The sequence below is a fragment of the Calonectris borealis genome, chromosome 6 (assembly GCF_964195595.1).
Source record: "Calonectris borealis chromosome 6, bCalBor7.hap1.2, whole genome shotgun sequence".
Lineage (NCBI taxonomy): Eukaryota > Metazoa > Chordata > Aves > Procellariiformes > Procellariidae > Calonectris > Calonectris borealis.
Genome location: NC_134317.1, coordinates 14,522,241 through 14,549,535, shown reverse-complemented (window position 1 = coordinate 14,549,535; position 27,295 = coordinate 14,522,241). Strand labels below are relative to the sequence as shown.

The following is a 27,295-nucleotide window of genomic DNA, read 5'->3' as shown; positions in this document are numbered from 1 at the left end:
CACATTGTATTTTCAGAAGCTTAATTTTGGGATTCTCTTACTTTTGGAATTACAATATAAAGTATGCCTAGAAGAAGGTAGATGCTACAATAAATCTACCTGCTAAGTATTGAATCCTTTTATATTTTCAGAAAAAAGCCAAAGGCCAGCTCCTGTTTGAACAGATCATGTATCATCTGGACCTTATAGAAAGCGACTACTTTGGATTAAGGTTCATGGATTCCGCACAAGTGGCGGTGAGTAGCAGTGCCTTTTTTTTTTTTTTTAAACGAACAGTCTAAAAGTTCAATTTTAATATAGACAAAATTTCTATAAGAAAGGTGCCGGTTTTGAGTTAATTTTAAGTGACCTCCAAGTTTAATTCCACCTCGAGCACTCTAACGGAATACAACGCTGTTGTCTCTTTCTTTCTTGTTTTCACTTGTTCCTGTCACACTTTCTATTGTCATTAGGCAGGCTGGTCCGGTAGGACCCCAGAGCCTGGCGCGTCATGTAGATATTCTTGATGCCTCTGATGCAGAGAAGAAGGGGCAAAACTAGAGTGTGTGCTTGGCCCGTCGTTCTTCTACAGAGTGGAGAAAGTTTTCCTTTGCCAATGCCATCAACTTTCTCGTCAGCAAAAGTCATCTTGTTAATGTCTGCTTGGGAAATAATCTTGGCAAGTGGGGTATACCTTTGATTTGCTCAAATCAGTTGTGACTCAGACCAGCAACTAGAAATTTTTGGGAGGATATAGGTGTGTTTGAATGTACCGGACAGTTTGAGTAGAGGGTTCTTGCAAGCCTGAGTTTGTTTGTGAAGTTTGTTGTGTGTTTGTAAAAATGTGACTGCTTTTGAAAACAGAAGCACAGCATTGTCTGTCAAAAGCAACCACAGTTCTTTCACTTGTGGGCTGTGCAGTTTCATATTCAGATACTTCTTATGGCCAAGTACTTAATCCTGCCCGCAAGGATAGCTGCAAGTTAAGTGAGGCATTAGACAAGGAGTGGATTTTTGTCTCTGTCCTGCATCCCTCTACCGTAAACTTGTATTCACTTATCCTGACGCCCCCAGGTAGAATGAGATCTGAGTTTTCACACTGTGTATGTCAATCTTATTTGTTAGATGTATGACTTAATTGTTTCTGTGTTTCAAGTCCACTGCAGAATTATGTCATGATTAGGATGGCAGAATTGCTGCTGAGCTAAATACCTGAACTGTTCGAGGTCAGCATGCAAAATGGAGGCAATGACATATATTCCTTTACTTCTGTAAGGGTCCGGAACAATATGAAGGTGATATATTAATTGTAATTAACTTTGCACAATGGCAAGCTTGAATCTTTGAAAGAAGCTGACAGCTTTGGACACAGTGTTATCCATCCCAAAGCACACTTATAACCTGATGGCTTCTTTTCAAAATTATCACAATAGAGTTTTATGCTTAGCTTGTAATTGTAGAGAGCATTCTCTTCGGAGAAAATAATTTGTGTTCAGCATCTGAAACAAACTTCATGGCTAGTGGGATTAGCTGCTGCTGGGCTGCAGTTCCCAGTAGTGAAAGTGATCTTAAAACCTCTTGCAGAACAGAGACATTTAACACTAAGGAGAAAAAGACCATTTTCTCTGCCGGAGGGATGCCATTCAGAACCATGCATACCTCCTACCAGCAGAAATTAGAAAACAGCCCATTGCGTACCATTTAATATATATAAAAATCATGTTAGCTGTGTTAAGCATGTGCAGACTAGGTTGTTGAGTATCGATAGTGAATGACTTACTGCATTTATCTTTTGCTTCAGGAAAAAAAAAATCAGTACTTTTTAGGTATCTTAACTCAATTTCTGCTATGTGGCTTCTCAAGTATTTCCATGTGCCTCTAGGATCTCATAAGAGTTCACAGTGAGTTAGTTGTAACTGGTGATACTATCTGAATGGTAAACTTTTTTCTCTTACTGTTCTCTTAGCAAATAACATCATTTCATCTTGAAATGGGGAACTAAGAGTTAATGTTTTCTGCCTCAGCAAAGGCTCATGGCTTGCTTTTGTCCAGCAAATTGTTACTTCCAGTCCAGACAGCAACTGGTAGAGTATTTGATACTGCACAATCTACCAAGTACAAGCGATTTCGAACATAGTTTGCTTCCTTTTCTTAACTATGTGTGACTGAAAAGAGGCAGAGTAGAGATAACAATCTGTTTAAACTGGACTTTAATGATACACTCTGTATAACGAAGAAGAAAAGATTGCATTTTGCCAGAAGAGCTGAACACAACAGCCAGAGATAATTGCTTTAAGAAATGAAGAACTGTTGTGATGACAGCCATTCTTGCAAAAAGGAGCTGGCACATTCTAGCAGAAACCCAATCTGCAGCTGGAAACAAAGTCAGAGACTAATCTAGTGACTTGTCAAAGATTATTCAGGAGACCTGTTAAATAAACTGTGAGAATCCAGTCCCTTATTGGGGACAGAATTGTCCGCTGGCTGTGAAGGAGATAATCTTTCTGCTACCCAATTTAAATTTAAGTATATTGCCTTACTAGCTAGTTGCATCTGATGATATAAAACACTGACAAACTAGCAATGTGTAGTTAAATAAAAAATCGATAAATTCCCCACTTGTTTTAACTAAATGAGTTTTCCATAGATTCATTTCGAACAACTGAAGGATAGCTTTTTTTCCTTCTTCTGAGCTGCTGAAACGATTAGTAGTTAGGTGTTTGAGTTTATGATGTACTGTGGAGTGGGGGGAACCCAGATAATACAAACTCTTCCTGACATTTTGGGTTTTAGGATTCAAATACTAGCTTCTTTAAAGAAGTTCTTGAAACAATTAGTGAAGTGAAAGAATTGTCATTTTCATGTGATTTCTCTGTTCATTGCTCGTCTGATGGTTAGGAATAGATCCTCCCCCCCAACCCCCCCCCCCACCCCCCCGCCAAGTAAGAGGCAGGAGGTGGTAAAAGGAGTTATTTGCAAGGTTGTCCACCATACATCAGACTTGGCCTGGCAGCCAAGGGAACAGGCTATTGTTAATTTGAGTAACTTCGATTCAGGCTGACAATGAACAGCACAGCATGTTCAGTGACACAAAAGATGAAGATTGCTGTTAGCTTGCTGGGCTATTTGGCGTTTCCTCTAGCAATGCTGGAGAGATGTTTCTAGTAAGGAGGCATTGAGCATTTAACAGGTGGCAAATTTCACATCATACTTACTCTTCCTAATGGAATTGTACAACACATTGGTTTGTTACTCTGGCAGTTTTATCTAATGTAGTGCTTAATGCTGAAAATTATTTGCATAGCATTACACTAAGTATGCACCCGTTAATTCCAGAAAGTATGGGTCCAGTTTTAGCCTCACTGTCTTACTAAAAAACTTGTTTGCTCTACCTTCTTGAAATGTTGCTGGGTTTTGTTTTGTTTTGTTTTGTTTTGTTTTTTAAAAATTTCTGAAGGAACAAACTTTTAGTAAGGACTTCGAGTACTCTATGCAGTCTGTTGTTCATATTGCTTTTTGTTTAGCAAACTTTATCTCTGGATTTCAGAAGTAGACTGTGCTGAGCAAACTCTCATCAAAATGTAAACCTTTTGCCAGGTCCACTTGAATTCCATTTTAATCACTTGGAATAAATCTTAAGTTTCCTGACGTCTGTGTGTCCCCATGCATGTGTTGGGTTTGGTTTGGTTTGGTTTTTTTTTTTTTCTCCCTCCATTTAAAAGCAGTTCTGTTTCCCTTCTTCCACCCACACCCTTGCCATGCGGATGGAGCTCCTGTAGGCAGCGGTGGTAGGAGCCGAGCAGAGTAAAACGCTATCAGTGCCTGTCGCGGGCCTCTCAGTTGCCTTCCCATGGAATGTGGAGGAGATGAGAGAAAACAGGAGGGAGATGAGACAGGCGTGCACAGACAGTCCTGGAGCCTAGAAATGGCACTCTCTGCTATTCCTGTATCTAAATCACCTGCAAGCCTCCAAGTGGGTAATTTGTGTATTTTTGTGTCTCTTACAGCAAGTGAGTTTATGGAATAGGAAGAGAGATTATACCATTTTCTTAAAGAAACAAAAAAAAAATTGCTCAACTCCATTTCGCTGGTAGTGTAAGCAAAGTTGACAGAAATATTTGCTTCATTTTTCCTTCAGCTTTATTTAAAAAATGTTAGATACACTTCAGATAGCTTTCTGTAGCTACTTTAATAGGTAATGAGAGCGTTTTCAGCTGTGTGCACAGCAGCAGTAGATGGTTCAGTTGTTCTGATCTGCAGCTAATACATCACTCACTGCGTATCCTGGCTGTATTACAGGCTGACTTTACACACAAGGCAGGGCTGCTCTGAAGACAGGAACGTGTTTGCACTTGGCATTGCAACCTGAAAATACCGGTTCTTTCTCATACCCCTGTTGCTTTTCTGTCCTCCATGGGGCCTGCTGTGAACTTCACAGCACATAGTTTAACAAAAGGAGTGTTGCTAAGTATATAATTCATCTGTATTAGTTGCAAGGTGACATTTGGGATTGATCAAATGAGGTGGTGTTACCTGGGCATTGTGAACCATGCAGGACATGGTGTGCTAGGTAGTTTGCTCTGGCTGTTGAGTCAATGTAATTATGTTGAATAGGGTGCTGTGTTTACTGTTTAACTGAGTCACCTCCTTTGGAGGAGGGAGCTGTTCACTGTGCACAGCACTTGGAAGTAGGTCTCTACCGCTAGCTGTATGTTAGCTTTCCAGCTTTATCTTTAATTTCTGGTCTAAACTTTTCAGCAGTGGGAGTATAAGCAATTATTTTAGGGAGCATAGTGTATATGTGTAGATGTTTCTCTTAACCTGCCATCTATAGCTTATTTTTCACATGCTGTTGTATGCAGTATAAGTGAAGCCATTATTTTGGCTTCACGTCTAGTATATAGCTTATAATTAGCATTAGTAGGTGAGGCAGTAACTTCTGTCCTCCCACGTGACAGCTGCTAAAATGTCACCTGTGAATAGATTTTGGAGAATTAGGTAGAGCTGACCCTTATGTTTGGACATAGACGGCTTTGCTGTTACTGCATTTGAGTCATCTAAAGAAAATGCCTGAAAGCCAACAATATTTATTTTGTCTCTCCCCTTCCACCCCAAGTAAACATCACACACAACTGAGTGCCAGAGTCTCCAGCTATGATTTATGCCTCTTTGGAACATTGTCACTGGCTGACCTACTAATGTGTGAATTAAGTGTTTGTTTGGACAGGATGAAAATTTTAGTAATTGAAGTGGTTTGTCAGTACTTTTTTTTTAAGTAGATAATGCTTTCTTGAAGGTTGGCCTTAAGTAAGATACTACAGGGTGTTTCTGTTGTTCAAAACCAACATTTTGCATTTCAAACTTTGGTGAAAGGATCTTCGATGAGCACTGTGAATTGTGAAAGATTTGGATTACATTGTTTTAACAAACTACTTGTTATTCCAAGGTGGTCTTCACTAACGAATAGTGTTTTTTTTTTTTTTTGTTCTTTGTGTGAGATTTCTTTATTGATAATTCAATGAAAGTAATTTATTTTTCAGCATTGGTTGGACAACACAAAAAGCATTAAAAAGCAAGTTAAAAGTAAGTGTCCTTTCCGTTTTCTCTTGGGATCTCATATTGAACATACAGGAGGCACAGAGAGTTGAAATGGATGGTGTGGGGCAGTGTCCTGTGGGGGGTGACAAGACCTGGTGACAAAAACCCGACATGGTGCTGCCGATTGTTTAATGACCTCTTCCCTCTGTAGCTCATATTACTTTAGTCTAATGCCCTTAATTAAACATGTTATAGGCTCATTAATTATAGTTTAAATGGAGTCAAGGCAGCTGAGGACGTTTCGGTGTTATAGATCGTTATCCTGACTGTAGGAAAACTTGTCTTGGAGCCTCCGTCCCTTGGGGCAGTCCTGAATGCCCGAATCTGTGTTCGTTCCACCAAGTCCTTACCTGCTGCACAAGGGTTTAGTGTGGCCTGGTTGTTTCGGTGGTGCGCGCTTGGGTAAGCTGTGACATCGGCAGATTTTTGTTTAGCAGCTTCCTTGCTCTGCACTGTGGGAAGTCTTCAGGGATTTGTGGTGCTGTGTTAATACAACAGAGGTTTTGGAAGCACCGAGAGAGAAAATTCCTCCTGTCAAATGCAAGAATCAGCAGAGCGCTGCACATTTTTAAAGAACTGTTAATCCATCCTTTTGCAGAATTAACTCTTTGGTTTCCAGAAAAGGTGATTTTTCCACAGAAGGGTCTGTTAAATCCCCCTGAAATATGTCTAAACTTCTGTGGAATGAAGGGTCCCAAGTTGTCAGCAATGGGTATTTCCCAGAGCCTTGGGAAGACGTTACAGAGACCAACAGGGTGCCTGGGGGTTTGGTCATCTGCAGAGCCAAGATGCACAGCTTTCTTGGTGATGGATAGAGTCCTTAAATATAGGGATTAACCTAGATTCGTGTGCTCTTGGCAGGACAAACCAGCCTAATGTGGTATGGCTCTTGGATTGACTTGTAACATATAAAACTATTTTGTGCATGTATTTAAGTGTCCTTTCACCATGATGTTTTTCATGCATTTCCCTGTCACAAAGGAATTCCTCCTGCCTTAAGACCTTGTGGTAGGACAGAGCCAATTTTAGTCAAGTTTTGATTCTGTGTAATAAAAAAATAAGATGTCTCATCCAGTTACTGTTACCGCTGTCTTGAATTAATTCTACTTTGCAGTTGGCCCACCGTATTGTCTGCATTTTCGTGTAAAGTTTTACTCATCGGAGCCCAACAATCTACGTGAAGAGCTAACAAGGTAAGAGGGATTTTGTGTGAGAGAGAGGTACCCAAATAAGGCCAGGAAAATGTTTTTGTGGTATTTATTTACGCAGTTGTATGATGTTTTGGAGAATTCCTTAGAGCTGCTTGTTTACTTGGCTTTTTGTAAATGTTTCTAATGTAGCTGTCATGAGCTCTAATATAGAGATCTATATATTTACTGTGTTACTCGATGCACCATTTTTCATTAGGCAATTCTGGCTGATCTGAGTAGCTTATACACAATGGACAGAGGTTTTTACTGAAGAGAACAGACATCATTCCTCTTTCTTTATTCTAAGCTGCATTTAGTTTCAACTGTATGCAGTCATCCCATCTCTTTAGGCAGAAAAGTATTGAATTGCAAGTTAGAGCTTCTCTTTGGCAAAAATAAGTTCAGTTAATGTTTCATTACTTCTGTGGTCTTTGCACAGCTTATGGAAAGGGAAAATAGTATTTTACTACCATGTTGAGATGTGAGTTGACAGTACTATATGTGTAGGATTGTAATATCAGATGAACAGCAGTTTCTCTTGATTAAAACATTTCCCAGCTCCGTTCATAATGCTGCATTTCCTGTTGGACTGGGACATACATGGGGTGCTTTGAAAGAGAACACAACCAACCATCTGTCAGTAGTATAAATCTCTTGAAAAAGGCAACGTTTGCGTTGTCACCACTGCTGATGATCTGTTTTGGAGAGAAAACGAAATTGTTATGTTTTCTGGATAGCTGGAGATGCTTCATACCCTCAGCCATTTGTAAGAGCGTGAAGTGCATTTGTTTGTTGTTCAGGTTTATGTCTGTGTGAATCTTTGATCTGCACTTTAGCCAAATCCCTAGAAGTGCTACCAGGAAGATTATAGTAGCATTACGCCTTACAGCCATATGTACCCTGTGCAGCTTCATACTTACATGTGGTAACACAATGTTATAACTGCTCTTCTTTAATGCTTTCCTGCCGATCTGGGAAGAACGTTTTATTTCCCCATTCATGTTTGTGAATAAACATTTAACTGTCTTTAAAAATAGTAACCATAGACAAAATTCAGACCTACATCTGTATCTACCACTCTGAAACATTTTCATCCATCCTGACTGAGTTCTGCCAGTCAGACCTGGCTATACAGGTTTTAGCAAGGCAGGCCTGAAACCCGAGGGCTTTTAAACCCTGTCTGTCTGCTTAGCTAATCCCCCACAACAGGAAAGCGGCAAGTCTTCTGTCTCGAGGAAATTTTATGCCTTAAAGAAGCAGTAGGAAGGGGAGCTCTGCTGTGGGTTATAGGTGTCACTAGCAGGGGCTTTCCGAGGGTTTCACCTTTTCTTTGTGCAGCAGGACACCCAGCTGGAGCCACTTTTCAGCTTCCACAGGTGCAGCGCTTTCACGTTTTCTGCCAGCTTCCCATCAGATGCCACCAGGCAGAGGTCATGTAACACAGCCTGAGCAAGGGAAGTATGCTTGAATTGTTTGCAAGCGTTATGTGGCTGATAAGCACGGACTGGTCACACCCTATATACTGGAGGCCTGTGCTCATTCTTTTGATATCTAGGGTCAGTACCAAACAAATTTATTCCCCAAGTAGAGGCCAGTGTTCAAAAGGCTTCAGATAACAAATGGCTTGGCAAAGTATTTGTGGATTTCCAAGGGACCTGTAGGAAAAATGCCTGCATCTGTTTCGTGTCTATATATGTAAGTATGAGGAGACATATGCACATGTTGAAACAGAAGCATCGGTTTTGGCTTTGTGCGTAAGGCTTCTGTTCATCTGTAGTAGAATTCAAACTGGATGCCATCGCGGATGCCAGTGTTTTAGTTGATGAGACTGCTTCTCTTGTTAAAGGAAAGCTGTGTACCATAATGAAGCAAGAGGGTCACTCTTTGTGGGTATTGGATCGGAAGGATTGGTGTTGCACACCAAAGGGACAGGAGATTTGTATTCAATAGTTGCCCAATTTCTAAGCAAGAAGAGTACTGAATAAGCAAGACAGTGAAGGAAAACTGGCTCTGAAGAGTAAACAAGTTGAAAAGGCTGCAGCCTACTCTTTATTTTTTTGTCACTTTGCAGTCAGCTTTCTGGGTTAGATTTTAACTAAGCAATCCATATTAGGAACATTTATTTTTGAGAGACTTCAAAATATTCATTCTTTTATGAGATCGATATGTCTATGAATAATGAAGAAAATGTGGAAGATGCAAGTTGTTCTTTGTCCAAGTAGGATCAGAAGAGAAAAAATGAGACTTACTTAGGTGTCCTATTTCTTTTTCCGTGCAATACTGTAGTTCAGCTTGTGACAACTTCTAGTTTTGGGTGGACTTCATTTGAAATGTATGCAAAACATACAAACCCAACTGATAAAGCCTTGAAAGATCACAATGCGGTTTCTTCAGTCTTGAAAACCCATGTAAAGAGTAGAAAACATTTTTATTTGTCAGGCTCTAACTTCCTCTTCTTGGCTGAGTGACACGTTAGAACTATTAATCAGTGACTTTTATTTCTTATTTAATCCTACAGGTATTTATTTGTTCTGCAACTTAAACTGGATATTCTTAGTGGAAAGTAAGTATTACCAATAAACAGCCTTTTAAACAATTACAGTGTGTTCAGCATAGAATTTGTTAAACTTGTATTTGGGTAATTAGTAAGTTTTGCTAAGTAATGTAATGGTTTTTTTTTTCTCTAAAATATTACTTTTCTACGCATGAATAGCAGCATAGGAATGCTTAAATAATGTCGTGCTTATCTCTTGTTAATTTGCTGAAAATCTACTAATCCTTTTTCACATTCTTATCCCAAACATTTGCAGTTTCTCACTGTCAGGTATATGCGTTGTCTGCTAAATAGTGTCAGCTAAGGTTTTAACAATGCATTTCTCTTTCGGCAGATTGGAATGTCCTTTTGACACAGCCATCCAGTTGGCAGCTTATAACATGCAAGGTGAGTAGGTACAAGCGGGGAAGGATGAAGTTGTACGAACAGCTTTGTGTAGACTCTTATTACCTCTTTTAGTCTGTCCTCGTTATATCCAGAAAATAGGTTCTGCCCAGACATTAGCAATCCAGTGTGAAACACAGCTCTTTCCGATTGTAATTTTGCCGAGAGCGTATATAGAAAATTAATCGTGAAACAGAACAAGGAGGTTCTGAACATAGACAGCTTTGCCCTAAACTTGTTTTCTCAGGTGCTTGTGTGCAAACCTGTCCTCTTTCACACAAGATACGATGTCTGTAGAATTCCTGAATTGCCTTGATGTAGTAACACAGTTAACTTTTTTTTCATCGTGTAGTTTCTGCCATGTGTTTTCTTTGTTGTACAAATCAGGTACAAAATTATTTTGGTTCTACACTCAACTGAAAAGTCTTGTATATAAAAACCACCAGCTTTTGACTTCAGCGTATTTGTAGAAACATGTTAGTGCCCCATATTTCACGCTTGTACTTGAACATTTATGGTTGAACTGCCCGTGTTGGTATTTCAGATCCTTCTTCAGCCAAAAGAGATGACATACTATATTTTTTCTCAGCTATATAGCACTATGCTTGAGTCATGTGAGACTCTTATTAATGAGTTGTCTTTAACTTTTGATTCCAGTTGAGGCTCCAGCATCCATAGCTTCTCTGAGAACTGTGGTCTGACCTCCATTTGCTTGTATAGGTTGTACATCACTGGTCTTCATGGCCAATGTCTTCTGTTGTTTGGATGAGGGTGTGATCTTAACGAATGTGAAGTTCGCTGTGGTTTCAAGCAGGGGAACTCACGAAAGAGGGGAGGCTTGAAGTTTTAGAAATGTCTGCTAGAGTAGGCTTTTGGATCCTTATTGGAGGATTAGCTATATGGCCTTATTCAACCCAGTTTATGAGTCTACAAAAAATCCCAGAACCTCTGCTGTAAAGCTGTTGTACAGTCCTCTTTGATGAAGAGGGAATTTGGAGATGTGCCATGAGTTTGTGCCACACAAATTCTCTACACAACATTCATCTTATAAACCCAGGCACTGTTGTGCTTACTTTGCAGGAGTTAGGTAATAGGACTAAGTCACTGAAATTCTTTCTCTTATAGATATTTTCCAAAACATATTTTGTTCTTGAGGCAGGAACTACTAATGGTTCTGATCATGTGTAGGTATAGAGAGTTGGGATTAAACTGTAAAGACACTTGCCTTTTTAACCTGCTCTTTTGTGTGGAAGGAAGACAGTTAGAATACATTCCGTAGTTAAAAATATTAGCATCGTTAGAGCCTTAAGATACGGGTTCAGTGGATAAGTTTTTGGAAAAACAAAGTGATCTAATTAGGCCATATATCCATTGTTTTTTGTGCTGGTCTTTTCTTTCCTCTCTCCACAATGAGGCCCGTAGCAGGGCTTTAATCTTACTGTCTGACAGCTGTGTACTTTTATTTAAATCAGCTGGAACCTAAGCTGGCTTTGACAGCATTCCTTTCAACAGAGGCAGGCGTTTTAGTGGGAGTAAATTATTATAGAACTACAGACTTCCTCAGTCAGCATTAAAAAAAAAAAAAAAAAGAAAAACGAGGGAGTGAAAGGACTATTATTATGCTTGCAGTGTTCAGAAATCCAAGAAACAGGTTTTTAGATAGTATGTAGTTTTTGTACCTATGGAATACTGTGTGTATTTATTTGACTTTTCCAGGTCTTCCCAAAGAGGTCACTATTTTTTTCCTACACAAACATCTGTAGTTTCTTTTTTCAAACAGAACAATTATTGGCCTATATCAGATACCCAAGTTCCAAGTTACAGAATTATTCCTAATTTTTTGGATATGAGCCGAACATTAGGAAGCCGCTTGAAATCAGTGGGAGGAGCAAATGGTTAGCGACTCTGAAAATCAGGACATTTTTATAAAGGTTTCTAACTGTGAGCTTCAGCATTTTAGGCATACATCAGTCTTTAAAACCTGGACTTGTTAGCATCTGTGGAAAAAGGAGGTTGTGCTTTTGATGTGGCACACCCATTGACTAGTATGTTCCAGTATGCTCTCTAAATAGCATCTCTTATTGCCCCTGTTGAGCATGCAGCAGGGGACTAGATGAGCCATTTGACTGATCCAGTAGGGCATTTATTATGTTCTTAGATGAAAAGGACAGCAACAAATAACAGCTGCATGATTGTGCCCTGACACAGAGTAATTTTAGCAGGACAGGGGGATTTATAGTCATAAAACCAGAAATTGATTTTTAGAATAGACAGATAGTTCTATGAAAAGTGTCAGAACTTGTTTTGCTTTTTACAAATCTCAAGAAATTTTGTTTTGATAATTTAAGGCAAAATTCCATTGTAACTTTAGTCAGCTGTTGTCTCAGTAGAGACTTCAGTGATAAAAATGTTGAAAACTTTCTGCAAGAAAGAAAAAAGGTGAGTTTCAAGGATGTTGATAACTTCCACTTATAGGAAGCTTGTTAAGGCATATATCAATAGCACTTTGTAAAAATTTATGGAAAGCTTTTGTGCAGACAACACGACCATTTGTTCAGTGTCCATAATTTCCCTGTCAAAAAAGGTGGCACTTCAAATATTGGGAGGACTGGAGGAGAAAATAAATTTAGTATTTTAGATTAACTAGAAAAGTATGCAAAAGTTCCTGTTAATCTTCACTGTGTTTATTGGGAACATTGCTTGACAATGCTGTTCTTTTGTAGCTGAACTTGGAGACTATGATCCTGCTGAACATGTCCCTGAACTGGTGTCTGAGTTCAGGTTTGTTCCCACTCAGACTGAAGAGATGGAACTAGCCATTTTTGAGAAGTGGAAGGAATGCAGGTATTTAATCTTCCAGTGCATGCTAACCAGCTGTTTGCACTGCTTTTTCTGTGAAGAGAATGTATTAAAAAGATGCTGCTGACGCTTCTTCTGTGGTCGTGTTCAGAAACATAATTCTAATATGGTTCTGTCATATTTTGTAAGAGGATATAATGTGAAAAATGAAGCTTTTCAAAGGTCTGAATAAAATGATGAGGTACAGAATCTTGAAATGCAATAATTTTTGCAGCAGCGGTTTCAGATTAAAATTTACAAAAGAGACTGCGATGTTCATGAAAGCGAACAAGTGTCAGCAGTGTTTAGGTTTTTCACAAACTTTCAGGAATTTCTTTTCCTCTTTCCTCATATGCCAGTTTTTCCTTTCTGTGCTTTTTCGGGCATCTACCTAACAGCAAAAAATTTATTTCAGGGGGCAAACACCAGCACAGGCTGAAACTAACTACTTAAACAAAGCTAAGTGGCTGGAAATGTATGGTGTAGACATGCACATAGTCAAGGTATGTTTAACCACAGCATGGTGACCTTTGGAAATGATAATGTTAGCTTTGTCCCGCATTTCAACACAGGTTTTGCTTTGGGGGGGGGGAAGGAATATTGTACTCATCTAAACTGTATAACAAGTGATCTGGCTTTGCATCAACATTCCCCTTTATAGTATACATTTCTAGAAAGTATAACTTTAGTCCAAACATATCTGTTCCATGTTAAATATGTGATTGGTGTGGCAATAAGTACTGCAGTTTGTATTTAGACTAAGAGCTATGTGAAAATCATAGTAATTAAATTAAAATTGGCTGGGGTCCAGTCAGCTGGCAGCCGAAGAACTACAAGTAAAAATAGATCTCCTGTGGAGAAGGAAGTGCAGAGAACTGCACAACGAGGTCCTTATTACACAGACAAATCAAGAAACTTTAATTTTCCACTTTAGTCAGCCTTATTGAAGGGTTGCAAACTAGAAAAATCCATTGCATAAGAGCATTGAAACACGAGAGTTTTGTTGTATAAAATAAGCAGGTATGTGTTTAATAGTAACACTGGGCAAATAAGCTACATTAATCGCTGGAGTAATTTGGATAAAGGGCCAAACACCAAAATGAACATAATCTTTATTTTGTGGCCATTAGGCAAGAGACGGCAATGATTACAGCCTGGGACTAACACCTACAGGAGTTCTTGTCTTTGAAGGAGACACAAAGATTGGTTTGTTTTTCTGGTAAGCTCTCTGATTGTACATTAAAATGTATTTTAGATGTTTACTCTTTTGTTTCTTTTACACTAGCCAAAAAAAATATTTGTTTGGGATATGAGAGCACTGTCAATACTAGGTAACTGCAGAAATATTCTGTAGCCTGTGAGTGTTTTCATGGTGTCCAAAAATATTTCTTTTTTTAACATTCTTGGTTGATATGTTAATAGGCTGTATATATGTAACATGCTAGAGGCAAGTAAAAGATGGAATAACTTTGGGATGTTTTTATTTTTTTTATAGTGTTTTTGTAGTTGTATTTTTGTTGTGGTTTAACTGGGCAGGCAGCTAAACACCATACAGCCATTCATTCACCTCCCCTGCAGTGGGATGGGGGAGAGAATCGGGGAAAAAAAAAAGTATAACTCGTGGGTTGAGATAAAGACAGTTTAACAGGACAGAAAAGGAAGGGAAAATAATAATGATAAAAGAATACACAAAATAAGTGGTGCACAATGCAGTTGCTCACCACCTGCCGACCAATGCCCAGCCAGTTCCTGAGCAGCGGTTGCTGCCCCCCGACCATCTTTCCCCTAGTTTATATACTGAGCATGACATCATATGGTACGGAATATCTCTTTGGCCAGTTTGGGTCAGCTGTCCTGGCTGTCCTCCCAGCCTCTTGCTGACAGGGCATGAGAAGCTGAAAAGTCCTTGACTAGTGTAAGTGCTACTTAGCAACAACTAAACCATCAGTGTGTTACTAACATTATTCTCATACTAAATCCAAACACAGCACTCTTCCAGCTACTAGGAAGAAAATTAACTCTATCTCAGCCAAAACCAGGACAGTATCCATCCCTTATTCTATACCATCTACATCATGCACAGGTCCCACACTTTCCAATACATTTCAGTTAATCACCACCACTTTTCCTGTTCTTTGATACACACACAGAGATATCATTCCCTTAGACTATGGGCCATCCCTTTAAAATGTCCATTGAGTTCATTTAGTCCATGACTTTAGGCTCCATCTGTCATAACGGTTTTTCAGGGCAGGGAAGATGGTGTGTGGTGTTGGACTGTTGCATGCTGAAGCCAGTTCTGGTTTCATTATCGCTGTGGTTGTCCGGTTCTATCATCGCTGCACTTTGCTCGGTTTCATCAAAGTTCGTTCTTCATTAATCTGGGTGATTCTTACTGTAATACCATTGATAAGGCATTTGTTGTATAAAAGTGATGATATACATTATTTTATAGCAATTAACATGATATACATTAAGAAAGCTTGTGTTTCCTTTTTGCTAGTTGGTGGGGACATGGCTGTTATTCTGTTTATCACATCCATTGGGATCTAACAATGGCCATCTTGCCATTTTATTCCTAAACAGCTACTAGGAAGAAAATTAACTCTTATCCCTGCTGAAACCAGGACAATTTTGCACTAGATTGCTTTGGAAACAGAGTATGCACCCAGTCAGTGAAATGAAGCTTCTTCAGGCGTTCTAGACGAGAGTTACACCTTACTGTTGAAAAAGAGGCAAAAGCAATATTACTACTGCAATTTTTACATATAATGTCATCTGGGCAGGCTTTTTATTAAGAAAATGTCTCTTTGTGCCCAGTAAAGGGCAGAAAAGTCCCTTTCTGCCCATCAATAAGGACTAATTAAAACAAACAAACAAACAAACCCCAAACAGCTTACCCTTCTCTCCCTCAAAAGCAGATTTATATATGTCAGGGGATATAGAGCTTCCTTTAGTTTTTATGAACATGTGCTTCTTTATCTGTCAAATACCTGAATAACACCCCACGAGTTCTTAGAAGCATTCTGATGAAATTTTGCAGGGCTTTGTATTACATAAAACACAAGGTGGAGAACCTTCTAGCTAGCATATATGAGTCTGGGTACACAGGCATTTATGGATTTTTAAGTGCTTTATTCTGTAATTCCTATCCAGTCTTTCAAAACGGTACACAAAGAATAAGAAGGCAGATGATGAGGTGAAACTTCATCACATGAATAGTTAGTTTGGGTTAGCCCAGTCCAATTTTATAAACTTATCATAAAACACTCACTTTGTAGCAGAAATGTTATCTGTGTGTCTTGTTCCTCCACCATCAATTCTGGGTATTTTTTTGGTGGGCAGGGAGGAGGGAAAGTGATTGCATTTTTGTGTCACATCATGTTCACGTTGTTCTCTTTGGCTGGGATTTTCTGAAACAGAGTCATCATAGGAATTGTTCTGTGATATATTGTACAGTGACTTAAATTTCTTTAATAAAGCAGAATTATTTTGGCCTGCCTTTGTGTCTTTCTGAGTTCAGTTTTGTGGGCTTGTGGAAGACTAGGCAAGCAGAGTTATTTGGGTGGAGTTTGATTTCAGTTCAAGTAATTTATTATTTTAAGTTCCAATAGAATTCTCTCTTTAGAAGTTGCTGACTTCTTATCTTTAAGGTTTCTAATTAAGTGTTAAATTTTGAAGTGGTACATGGGTATCCACAGGATAATCAAGCCCTACTGCATGAACTTAACACACCCACAAAACCAGAAAAAAAATATTTGGTAGAGAGGCTTGGACCAGCACATCGAACATACCTCTCAGTGAGTTACAAAGAGAGTTAGATGTAACCTGCTTTTTCTGTTCATCTTGCAGGCCAAAGATAACAAGGCTTGACTTCAAGAAGAACAAACTCACTCTAGTTGTTGTTGAAGATGATGAACAGGTAGATAACTATCTGTTTAGTTACATCTCAGTATTGATTATATAGTACTAGTTTACATACTCCTGATCTCTTCCTTTATTTTTAAGTTTTGAGAATTAACGTGGATGCCTTGCAAGATTTTTGCTTGTGACTTGGGGGGAGGAAGGGAATGAAGGGACTTAAGTATAAAATAAATAGGCTCAATTACTTTTTTTCTCACCCTGTTTTTAAAAGGGGAATACCTTGTGAAACTAGTATAGACCAGATAATTTGGAAACAGTGGGCATTGTGCAAGAAGCTTTGAAAAAAGGCCATGTACCACATTTAGTGGAGTGCATTCCTTAAGCAGATGCCAGAATTGTTCCCATGGGAAGAAATTGCTCAGAGATAATAAAAATGTGAGCATTGGTAATTTGAGGAGATCAGATTTGGAAGTGAGATCACGTTAGCCTCATTGAGAAGTACCTTCCTATTATAATGATGTCTAATTCGTAGTTCAGAGGTTTGACTTGTTAAATATATGGGCTCTAGCCCTTTCCAACTTCAGACAATGGAGTAGTTGTTCATTAAAGCTTCTGAAAAGGCTGATTTTTCTGCCTAAAATATTTTTTTAAACATACATTTCAGTATTCATAAAAAACAAATTTTACTTGCTTGCATTGAATTGTAGTTTTGACTTATTCAAGTCCCTTGTAAATCGTCAGCGTGCTTTGTGTGCTTTAAGGGAAAGGAGCAGGAGCACACTTTTGTCTTTAGACTGGATCATCCCAAAGCCTGCAAACACTTGTGGAAATGTGCAGTGGAACATCACGCCTTCTTCCGGCTCCGAGGTCCTGTCCAAAAAAGCTCAAGTCGATCAGGCTTCATTAGGTTAGGATCCCGGTTCCGATACAGGTCAGTGTCATCTGTCATTTAGCACGTATCTTCTGTCATTTCTTGCTTTGCTTGGATTATGCATAGAAATAGGAGAGAACTTGGTATTCATTCACCTAGAATGTATAGAGCAGTGAAACTTGCAAGCTGAGTGAGTTGCATTATTAGTTTTCTTAAATCATATGGATTTTCCTCCTGCATTTTCTGATTTATCTTTAGGTGATTCTGGTCTGTGCAGTAGGAAACCAAAGGTTTCTCAAGGTTTATGTTCCTTACATAGCATATATAGTACACTGTGTTTTATAGATCACTTCATCTTGAAAGCCCACCCTTTTATCAATGAACCATAGAGGATGGATGGTTGACTTGCACAGCTGGGGACATTGCAAGTCTTTTGACTCCTGAGTCCCTGACTGTTGGAGTGATGGTAGTGCTTCGGAAGCCTAAGACAATGCCCATGACATGTTAGGCACTACCGCTGCGTGTAACAGACTTCCCAATGGCTTGCGGTCCCAGACTAGCCTGCAGAATGCTGTCAGTTGCCCTGCCAGAGTTGGAGAGAACATATGGAAGGGGGTGGGGCGTGACCCCAGGCAGTAGGCGTATACTTTGCTTCCATTTCCAGCAACTGCAGCAATACCATCTAGTCTGCTTCAGAAGGGATCAGTGGTACCCAGGAGCCAGCAGCACAGGAGGCTGCTACTGCCTTGGGGGCAGCGTCTGGCCAACCTTGGGGAAGAAAGACTTGCCTGTGAACAAGAGCGTCTAGATGCTGGGTTTTAGTCCTATTATCATCTTTCTCTATGACCTTTGGCAACATACCTTAAGCTTTACTCTCTCCTAGAATTTTCAACCTCCCAAACTGCCTGCACTGTGACCACAAAAATATGCAAAGGGCAAATGTGCTTTTTCAGCAACTTAATGTTTAAGGAGTTGTTGCTTCAGCCTTTTGTCTTGGGCAAATGGGGTGAAGATTAGCATGTTTGTAAAACTTCCCTTTTTTGCGAAAGGCCTTCTGAGGTGTTACATTTGGGATTATTTAATAGAACTGAGATCAGATTATTAAGCTATGAATTTAAAATAGAAATGTGATGTTTTGATGAGCAGTGTCTGTATTCTGTCATTAAAAATAAGTGATTTATTTTATTGTTTTGTACTTTTACATGGCATTGTTAGTGGGAAAACAGAATATCAAACCACTAAGACCAACAAAGCCAGGAGATCGGCATCCTTTGAAAGAAGGCCCAGCAAGAGATATTCAAGACGAACGCTGCAAATGAAAGGTAAAAGACTTTCCGTTCTGAGAAGTATAATCCACTGTGAGAATCAAGTAATCATATCCTTTAGAGGTTCTGTGTAGGAATTCTTCTGTATTTGTTTGCCCTTCTCTTGAATTTTCAGAACTAGGTTTTCTTTGACTTATTTGGCAGACCGCATGTATTCATCAGAAAAAGTTTGCGTCCAAAGCATGTCATTCTAGCTTGCCTAGCAGGTAAAACACCTGTGACTATTGCACAATAGGTCTCTGTATGAATATGAAAAACTTGGGTCTAGGAAACAGCGATATATTAATGATAATATCTGAAATTTGTAAATCAAGTTTGAAACTTTTGTCATTGGAGATTTTTTCATTGTTCTTAGGAGTTGCACTCTGTTATCACAACCTGACAGCATGTGATACCTTGTCTCTCATTCCCACTCTTGCGTAGGTCAAGCGTGACCTCCATGCATGCTTTCAGATACGTGCTTAAATCTGGCTTTTTGGTTTCCTCTTCAGATTTTTTAGTTTGTTTTTCCAATTTAGAATTTTATTTTACACACATTTGACATGGGATACATGCAACTTTTGCTTTTTTAGATGCCTACTTTTAGGCAGTGCTAGACTGTTTTTATTAATAATATACTTAATATTTAACTGATAACCTAATTGCAAATTAAATTTTAATTAACATTTTATATTTTTGCAGCACATGCTGCTAAACTTGAAGAAACAAGGTAAGATGCATTCTAATATTTAAATTTCTCTTTGATGTTTGCCACCTGTACTTGAGCACGTGTCTGCAGAAGGAGGTTATAAGATTAGTTAAATGTAGAAAGCGTTAATTTCTTAACTGTGGTCTTGCTGTGGGTTTTGTGTTTGTTTGCTTTACATAAAATCTACTGTTCAAAGCAAAGTTCCTGTGTTACTGTCATATAGAAGATTTTGCCAGACTTGCTTACTAGCAGGCAAAGAGGTTTGTTTATGACTTAGCTATGATTCTTGTTGGATATGAGTTGTAGTTCTGCGTGCTGCCATGTAAAGAGATCAGGTAGAAGGATGTGAGGATGTCTGCTTTCTGAAATCTGCCTACTCTGGCTATGTGACTGAAATGCATAATCAAGTGAAGGTCAGAGACAGGTAAAATATACAGTAAAATAAATACTTGAAATATGTTGATGATTTTATACTCTGTACTATACTTGCACTTATTTTTATATACTTAAGTATTTATTTTTATGTATTCATATGAAATTATTCATGATCAACATTGAGAGGGAGGCCTTTTGGTTCTTTATTTCTATACCTAGATTCTTTCTGCATGTGTAAGTTCGTACTTGCTGTTGCAATGTAAAATACTCATATGAATTGAATCATGCAGTTTTCATACCTTTTCTTAAGGGAAGAGAGGAAACAAAGCTAAAAAAAAAATTACCTGGTACTAAAGGAACTAAGTCACTCAGTTCTGCTTTCTGTCCTTTGCCCTAGTAACTTGTGAACGTTGCAATGACCAATTGCAATCAAATTATTTTTAAAAAGTAGATACTCATGGATGTTAAGCATCATGACAGTCAGGAGCTGGGTAAGGAATACCCAAATAACATTTCAAAACAACAGGCTTAATACAGCCATATGTTTGTAGCAGCAGGGTTGATTGTTGCATGAGAGGGGGGAGAAGCCTAGGAAGTGTGGGGACAAGTTACTGTAGTGGAGGTCTCTCTGTCTTTGTGACCTTCTGTATTGTCTTTTCTTTTTATAAAATGGGAAAGTACTCTTCAAAACTGGGTGTCATTAAAATGCTTGAAGATCCTCTGCATGCAAAATGTGACTGTCTGATTAATTAGTACTCTCGTCATGCTGTGTTGTCATGCCCTTCTCCGAGTTTCATGCTGCTGAGGTCATTCTGAGAGTGGGAAGAGAAACTTCATATGCAGTTTCTCCTTCTGATAAGACGGCGGTCTTCTGATCTGCACCTAGGTGTGGCACTGTTACGTTAGTCTCCAGAGCAATCTATGCCTTTTCTGAAACTCTACACTCGAGTGTCGCTAATTGAAATGCATCATGAAAGATGTATGTTGTTCCATTCTTTTGTGTTAACTCAGCACAGTGCTACCCAGAAGGCATTCCTTAATATTTCTGTTAAATGTGCACTATTCTGTGGTAACCTCCACATTCTCTCAATAGAGAAAGTGCAAAGTTGGGAAACAGGCAAGGAACAGCTTGTTTGGTCTTGACATGGTATTTAAATAAAAAAATTCTAAAGAATCGCTGAAGTAGATACAGAAATCTATTTGAATTGTCAGCTTGCCAGGTTGGATAGTTATTGTCCAGACCGTAAATCAAAAGATTAATGGGTCGTAAGAGACTGGAACCATTTTTTAAAAGATTAGAAGTCTAGGAAAAAAAGTTTGCTTTGCATGAGATTTATAATGCATAATTATTGTGCAGTTAATTAACAGCAATGTTAATGCTTTTAAGTCTCTCGAAAATGTGAAATGTCTCTTGCAGATTCAGAAATCATCAGCACAGGGATCTTATTTAATTTATGAAATATATTAAATATTTAATAATATAAAATTACTATTAATGTTGTGCTGACCTGCTGTGCACGTAATTTCGAATGGCTGCTTTTAAGACTCTAAAGCAGTAGTTCAGTCCATTAGAGGTTGTATGTAGAAGAAACTCATGAATTTTTCTGATAAACTTTGTGATGTGAAACTTCAAATCAGAAGAGTCCTAGTTGTGGAACAAACATAGTATTTACAGCATGTAGGTGAGGTTTCGACAATGTCACATTTTGCTGGGTGTTTAACTAAAAGTATATCGGTTTTGCTTTAAAAATGCCCCGCCTTACTGCTGAATCAGGAGGACTTTCTAAACTGAACTGGTTTAGGAAAGGAAGAGGAAAAACCAGATGAATTACAGATAAACTACAGCTTGAACAAATGAAAAATAATGTGATAACCTTAGTTACCTAGAATGAGGCAGCTGACCTAAACCATAAGTTTTTAAGTTTTCTATTAGGAACAGTTAAGTACTTTGGAAGGATCTTTGTTAAGCTTTGTGTTTCTTTCTGAAAATCCTTGCAGTTCTGCCAGCCTGCAAAAGTAGTTTGTTGATCTGATTCTGATTTAAATTCTTTTTGTCTTTCAGTGCTGCAAACAATGCTGTTATCAATCAAACTAACGGATCACAAGTAAGGACTCTCTCTTTCATTCTTTTTAGAGGCAGTTTTCATGTATTTCAACAGATTTGAGGATTTTGTTATTCATTCTTAAAATCCAGTGATTGACCAATTGAAAGTTACAAACAGTTAACTACTAAATTGCATGCCAAGAAATGACTACTAATTTACAATCAAGATAATTGGTTAATTTAGCTGCAGTAAAGAAGATACCCCATGCCCCAGTACTATAGAAACTATGCTATTTATAGATATAGATTTTCATAGGTACACAAAGTACCTTTGTGTAAGAGTTGTTATTATTCAAAGCACATTAATTCTATATGCTAAGTAACATTAAAAAAAAAAACAAAAAGGGCATAATTCATCAGCACCTATGTTGATTCCTGCATGAATTTAAAAAGGACACAGCAGGCCATAGCTTTTTACTGAAATCTTTGAGCAGCCTTGGATTCATTATGATCCCAGTACTGTGTGCAGTACTGGAAAAGACTGGGCATAGGCATCCAGTGCTGTGGAAGTAATGGAAGACAACAGCCTTGCTTTAGCTTTGTGCTTAAGGAGAAGTGGTGATATGTTTTGTTATGTTTAATGTGTCATCGCTTCATTAATGCGTGTATAGTAACTTACTTGTTTATATTCTGTCTCCAAAGAGCTGGAATGCAAAGCCAAACCTACCTGTCCTAACGGCGGTTCCTTCTGCCCCAGTTTTAGTGGAAATAGAAAACCTCCCAAGGAGCCCAGGAGCCAGCCAGCAAGACAAGAAGTGGTATGTTCTGCTTTGCTGGGAAATGAATTTTGCTTGCTTATGCATGATTCAAGTGACTGTTTCTTTATCTGCACTTAAATAAGCCACCTTCCTTGTATCTTTAACGTAAGTTGACAGTCAAGTTAGTGATGATGCTGCTGATTTGTTGCTGTGAATGTAGTGTGGGGAGGTGAGGACAATAGGCTTAGGCACTGCCAACCAGAAGAAAATTTCTTCAGGGGCTGAAGAAATGATTAAATCGGGAACAGCATTTTCAACTCTTGGAGAGAGCTGGGTCCTTCTGATGTGCCATAATACTCCTTGTAACCCTTTGCTTGGTATCATGGGGCCCAAGGACTTACCTTGATCCTTAACAAAATATAGAACCTTGTAAACCAGTATCCTTGTGAATCTCTTTTGAACTTTTTGAAATGAGCAAGCTGATTTTTTTCATTCTCTTGGGGAGAACGGAAGCTTGAGGAAAATGACACAAGCTGAAGATAAGAGCTTTGATGTCATGTAATCAGAGTATTTGTTTTATGGATTGGATCAATCTCAAAACGAGGATGATGTGTTTGAACATAAATGTACCATATCATTTATCTTTTCTGAAAGTAATTCTATATTGCAAAGCTATTTCAAAACCAAAACTGACATATATCAACCCAGTACTTGTGCACATGTCGTTTTAGATTTTTCAGCTTCTTGTGCATTCAGAGGCAGTATGGCTTATCCTAGAAGGGTAATTCCGGTTTCTGCGAGACTCTCTAGGAGCAGCAGTGACGGAATGTAGCGACACAAAAGCTCTTATCCTAAGCAGTTTCAGCCCTCAGGAGAAAAGATCCTTCTCCCATTGACTGGCACGTGAACCTACTTTGCTTCAATATCTCTTAAAAGTAGATGATACCTGTTTCTAACAGTGCAATGACAAATGTATTTTAATTTTGTAAATCTTATTGATTAAATACTTCTAATACTATGGATTTTAGATTATAAGGGGGATGATAATTCTGCTTTATCTGTTGCATTTTATTGAAGTTTCAATCAGAACATATGATCAATGCTGTTTTTCTTTCTTTTGCCCTTGATTTATCTAGTATCTGAAATCTGTGCTTGTCTATGGTGAGATCCTGTTGATCGCTCGATTCCATCCATGGTGGTGGGTGAAAGGTGGTGGTTTCTTTATTCTTCAGCATTCTCAATACGGTTTTGTTTTTGTTCTTTTGGTCTAATTGCAAGAGGCGTGCTAGAAACCGGTATTTCCTCTGGTGGAAATGTTTGACTCTTGCTCCAAACAGCTCTTCTTGGGTACCTGATTCGTGCTAGTGTTCTTGCTAGTATTTGCAAGACTTCTGTTGCTTATTGAAATCCTGCTGCTTTTGTTCAGAAGCAGAGAGGACTCTGTAGCCAATCTGTTTCAGTTTTGGTCTTGGTATGCCTGTTTTAGGATTAAGAACTTGAGCCTGTCTATCTTAACGTTGTCAAGGAATCTAAGCTTACATGCCAGCTGCCGCAGTATGTAGCCTTTCTATACAAGAGGGGGAGTGAGTATAAAACATACCTGCATGTAACTGAAAATAGTATGCCGTAAAGAACACATGCTTCCTGGCAATTGATGACTTTTAATTGAGAGAGTAATGCTTGTACTGCATATGTATTACATTTCTTAGACACGTATCATTATTATTGAAGGCAGTTGTCTTCTGGCAAAGGGGTTTTATTGTGTTCACTGGAAACAGTACTGCCTGTAATTAAGGGCAGATCCAGCTGTAGGAAGAAGACAACGGTTTGGAGCTGAGTCAGCAATTGAGCTACATTCTGGTTTCCTAGATGGGAAGTGGGGTTAGGTTAATATAATTGCCAGAACATACGTATTTATTGCGTGGGCTGTAACTTGGCTATTGTGCCTTCAAGTCTTGGTGTCTCGATGCCGCTAACAAAATCTCTTTTCAACTGCTGCTGTCTTTAATTGGCCTGTTTCTGCATGAATTATCTTTGCTTCCTGTCAGAAAAATAGTCTTCTTTTAGAGAGAGTTTGCCAAGGATTGTTGAGCACACCAAAATCTTTTGGACTGGGGATTTTGTAGATGGTTAGGTTGAAGGGGTTTAGAAGTAAGGTCCTGACCTCTTGAGTTTCTGTACTCTGCTTGGCAGATGCCTGTATTGGCTACCTCACAGCTTATATCCCTTCCTAATGTCAATGTTTCCTTTAATTTAAAATGTTAATGCTGCAGCTGCCAACAGCAATTGTGCCAGATAGGAAGGATTTTAGTAGTTTTAATTTTTTTTTCTTTGCTCCATTCCTGTAAAATGGTCAGTACAGGAAAACTGTACTGGTCTGAAAATGGTCTGGAATATTAGCTGCAAGGCAGGGAAGCCTAAGACACAATCAGTGTCTTTCTAACTTTAGTCTTTTCTCAAGAAGCTGCTTCTGTGCTAGGATAGGACAGGAGACAAAGGATTAATAATTTTTTCCTTATTGTGGAATAAGTAGGGGTGGGAGGTTTTTTTTGCTTGCTAGTGGATGTAGCTTTCACTTAACCACTTAAATTAGAGAAATGGGAAAATAATGTAACAAACTGTTGAGGATTGGAGCCTTCAGTATTCACAGGTCACTTCCTCAGCATGTTTCACAAACACCAAAACTCTGAATTTACCCATGGGTGACCTTTATATAAATCCTCTCTCTTTTCTAAAGGAGGACTATCCCTGAATGTTAATCATTTACCACTGTTGTGAATCCTGCGTGCTTTTCTGCTTCCCTGCCTTAACACGTGTGATCTTCCAACCTATGCGCTGGCTGCTTGGCTGTTCTGGCAGGGCTGGGAGAGTTAAACCGGGCTTTCTGGAACATGAGAAGGTGGAATTTGAGCTGGGGGCTGTCCAGGACTCCTCTAGATGAACAACGTTTCCGCTTTGTTTAGATTTGGGTCATTAAATAGAAAATTTTACATTAAACTGAAGGAATACGTTTGTTTTAGGAGTTTCCTTGCTTGAGTAGTTTATGAAAGTGCTTTTTTCCAAGCACGTTTTTGATACCTGACTGCACCTTGCATCAGCCTCTCCCAAAACATACCAGTGAAGGATCCTAGTACAACACAGACAATTGTGATCTTTGTCCATTTTTTTAAAGTCTTTTAAAATTCAACTGTTTCAGTAAATTGCTTATTCCTGCTGCTTTGGAGATGCTTGTGCTTAAAGCCTTACAGTTTTATAGCTAAAGGTTCCTGCATAAAAATATTTTCCAAAACACTGTTTAAAGTGATGAGTGTTCTCCCCTGGTCCTCTTTCTAGCTTTTGGAGAACTTTATTCCAACTGTGGTATAGAGTAGCCATAATTGTGCATGGCATTTCTGTGGTTTTGATTTTAAGAATTCAAAATTTAAAATTTATGAACCGTTATGCCTTCATATGCTAAATTAGAAAGCTTAGTCTGCATTGTGACCTTTTTTAAAATGGTTCTTTTTCCAACTAAATTTTTTATGTTAATCAAGTATAGCTATGGTCAGCTTCTTCAGTAGTATTTAGTCCGTTAGTCAACTAAATTGTGAATGATTTGTGTGCGCTCTACTGTTCCTGCACAGTAATGCTCGCTCTCCAAGTTTGTATTTTCTTCTCCTTTTTTTTTTTAACTTGCATTAGAATCTACATTTTCCAGTGTCTTTGAAAACTTGTGTTGCTTATAGATGCTTGTTTCAGGTGTACATTTAGAGCTGCCACTTAAACCCTTTCAGCTTCCCGTGAATAAAATGCGCTGTATACTTGGGAGGTCTGTGCCTCCATCACGTTATTTTCTCCCGTCTGTAAAACGTGCATGGTTCTTGCTCAGTTTTGTGAAGTGCTTTGAAATATGAAGTGCTTTTCATTTGGTAAGTGTAGACATTGTATACATGAGATAGCTTAACTTGTCATTTCAGACTTCAGCAAAAATGTGCATGATACTGAGCAGAAAAGGGGTTTATTTGACAGCGTCGTCATGTACACGTATACTTGCATGCCTCTTTCCTTCAGTATTTACCTTCCAGCAATGCCCTTTTTCCTTGCCTTTTCACATCAATCTTCTTGTCTTTACCTTTGCTTTACTTTTCCACCCTCTTTTTCATCCATACCTGTTTACTAATTGTGCCCCCTCCCGCTCCCCAATAATCCAGGCCCTTTGACGCTGCCGACCGCTGTCAACGTGGTGGAACCCTGTGGGACACGTGGGCCCCGCCGAGGACCCGCGCTGCGGACGGACAGTACACCGCTTTTGTCCATGAGCGCAATGTGAAGAATGCAGGAATGCATAGCGGTGCTGGTACCTATGCTGTCCAAACCACCATGACCAGTCTCTGAGACGTGGACCTTTGTGGAGCTTGAGACTGCTTTCTAGCAGAGGCTGGAAAATTACATTGAGCTGTCTCTGAGATAAGGAAAATGGACCCAAAGCTGACTATACAGGGGAAAAAAAGCTTTTATTACGAAGGCTCTGCATATCGTGTTGTTGGTATTTAGTCTTTAAAGGAAAAATAACATATAGACCAGAAACCACCCGTCGCTCTTACATTAGAAAGAGTATATGTGTGTATATATCTCTCTCTATATATATCTTTTTAATTGTGTTAAGGTTTTTAATGATTGAAAGATACTTTTTTTTTTTTTTTTTAGCTGGGTTTGAGAGCCGTGCAGGAAGTCACATTTGTAATAAAACTACACATGCAACTAGAGAGTTATAATGTGGTTTCAAAAATCTTAAGAGAGAGAGAGGATGTAACTGCCCCTCCTTTTGAACCATGGTTATTTAAAAAT

At 38.8% G+C, this 27,295-nt stretch overlaps 1 protein-coding gene across 4 annotated transcripts in view; it reads left to right on the top strand.

The window, feature by feature from the left end:
* Positions 1–27,295, top strand: part of EPB41L5 (erythrocyte membrane protein band 4.1 like 5) — a 62,010-nt gene that overhangs the window by 12,008 nt on the left and 22,707 nt on the right. For 3 of the 4 annotated variants that reach the window (XM_075152900.1, XM_075152901.1, XM_075152899.1), the window contains exons 3-16: positions 132–236; positions 5,520–5,562; positions 6,692–6,770; positions 9,286–9,330; positions 9,656–9,708; positions 12,429–12,549; positions 12,959–13,046; positions 13,674–13,762; positions 16,396–16,465; positions 17,169–17,338; positions 18,494–18,600; positions 19,285–19,312; positions 21,729–21,771; positions 22,413–22,528. In XM_075152900.1, the coding sequence (XP_075009001.1) occupies positions 132–236; positions 5,520–5,562; positions 6,692–6,770; positions 9,286–9,330; positions 9,656–9,708; positions 12,429–12,549; positions 12,959–13,046; positions 13,674–13,762; positions 16,396–16,465; positions 17,169–17,338; positions 18,494–18,600; positions 19,285–19,312; positions 21,729–21,771; positions 22,413–22,528 (1,157 nt within the window). The remainder of the gene's footprint in view (positions 1–131; positions 237–5,519; positions 5,563–6,691; positions 6,771–9,285; positions 9,331–9,655; positions 9,709–12,428; positions 12,550–12,958; positions 13,047–13,673; positions 13,763–16,395; positions 16,466–17,168; positions 17,339–18,493; positions 18,601–19,284; positions 19,313–21,728; positions 21,772–22,412; positions 22,529–27,295) is intronic. The other variant, XM_075152902.1, reaches the window with a different exon arrangement.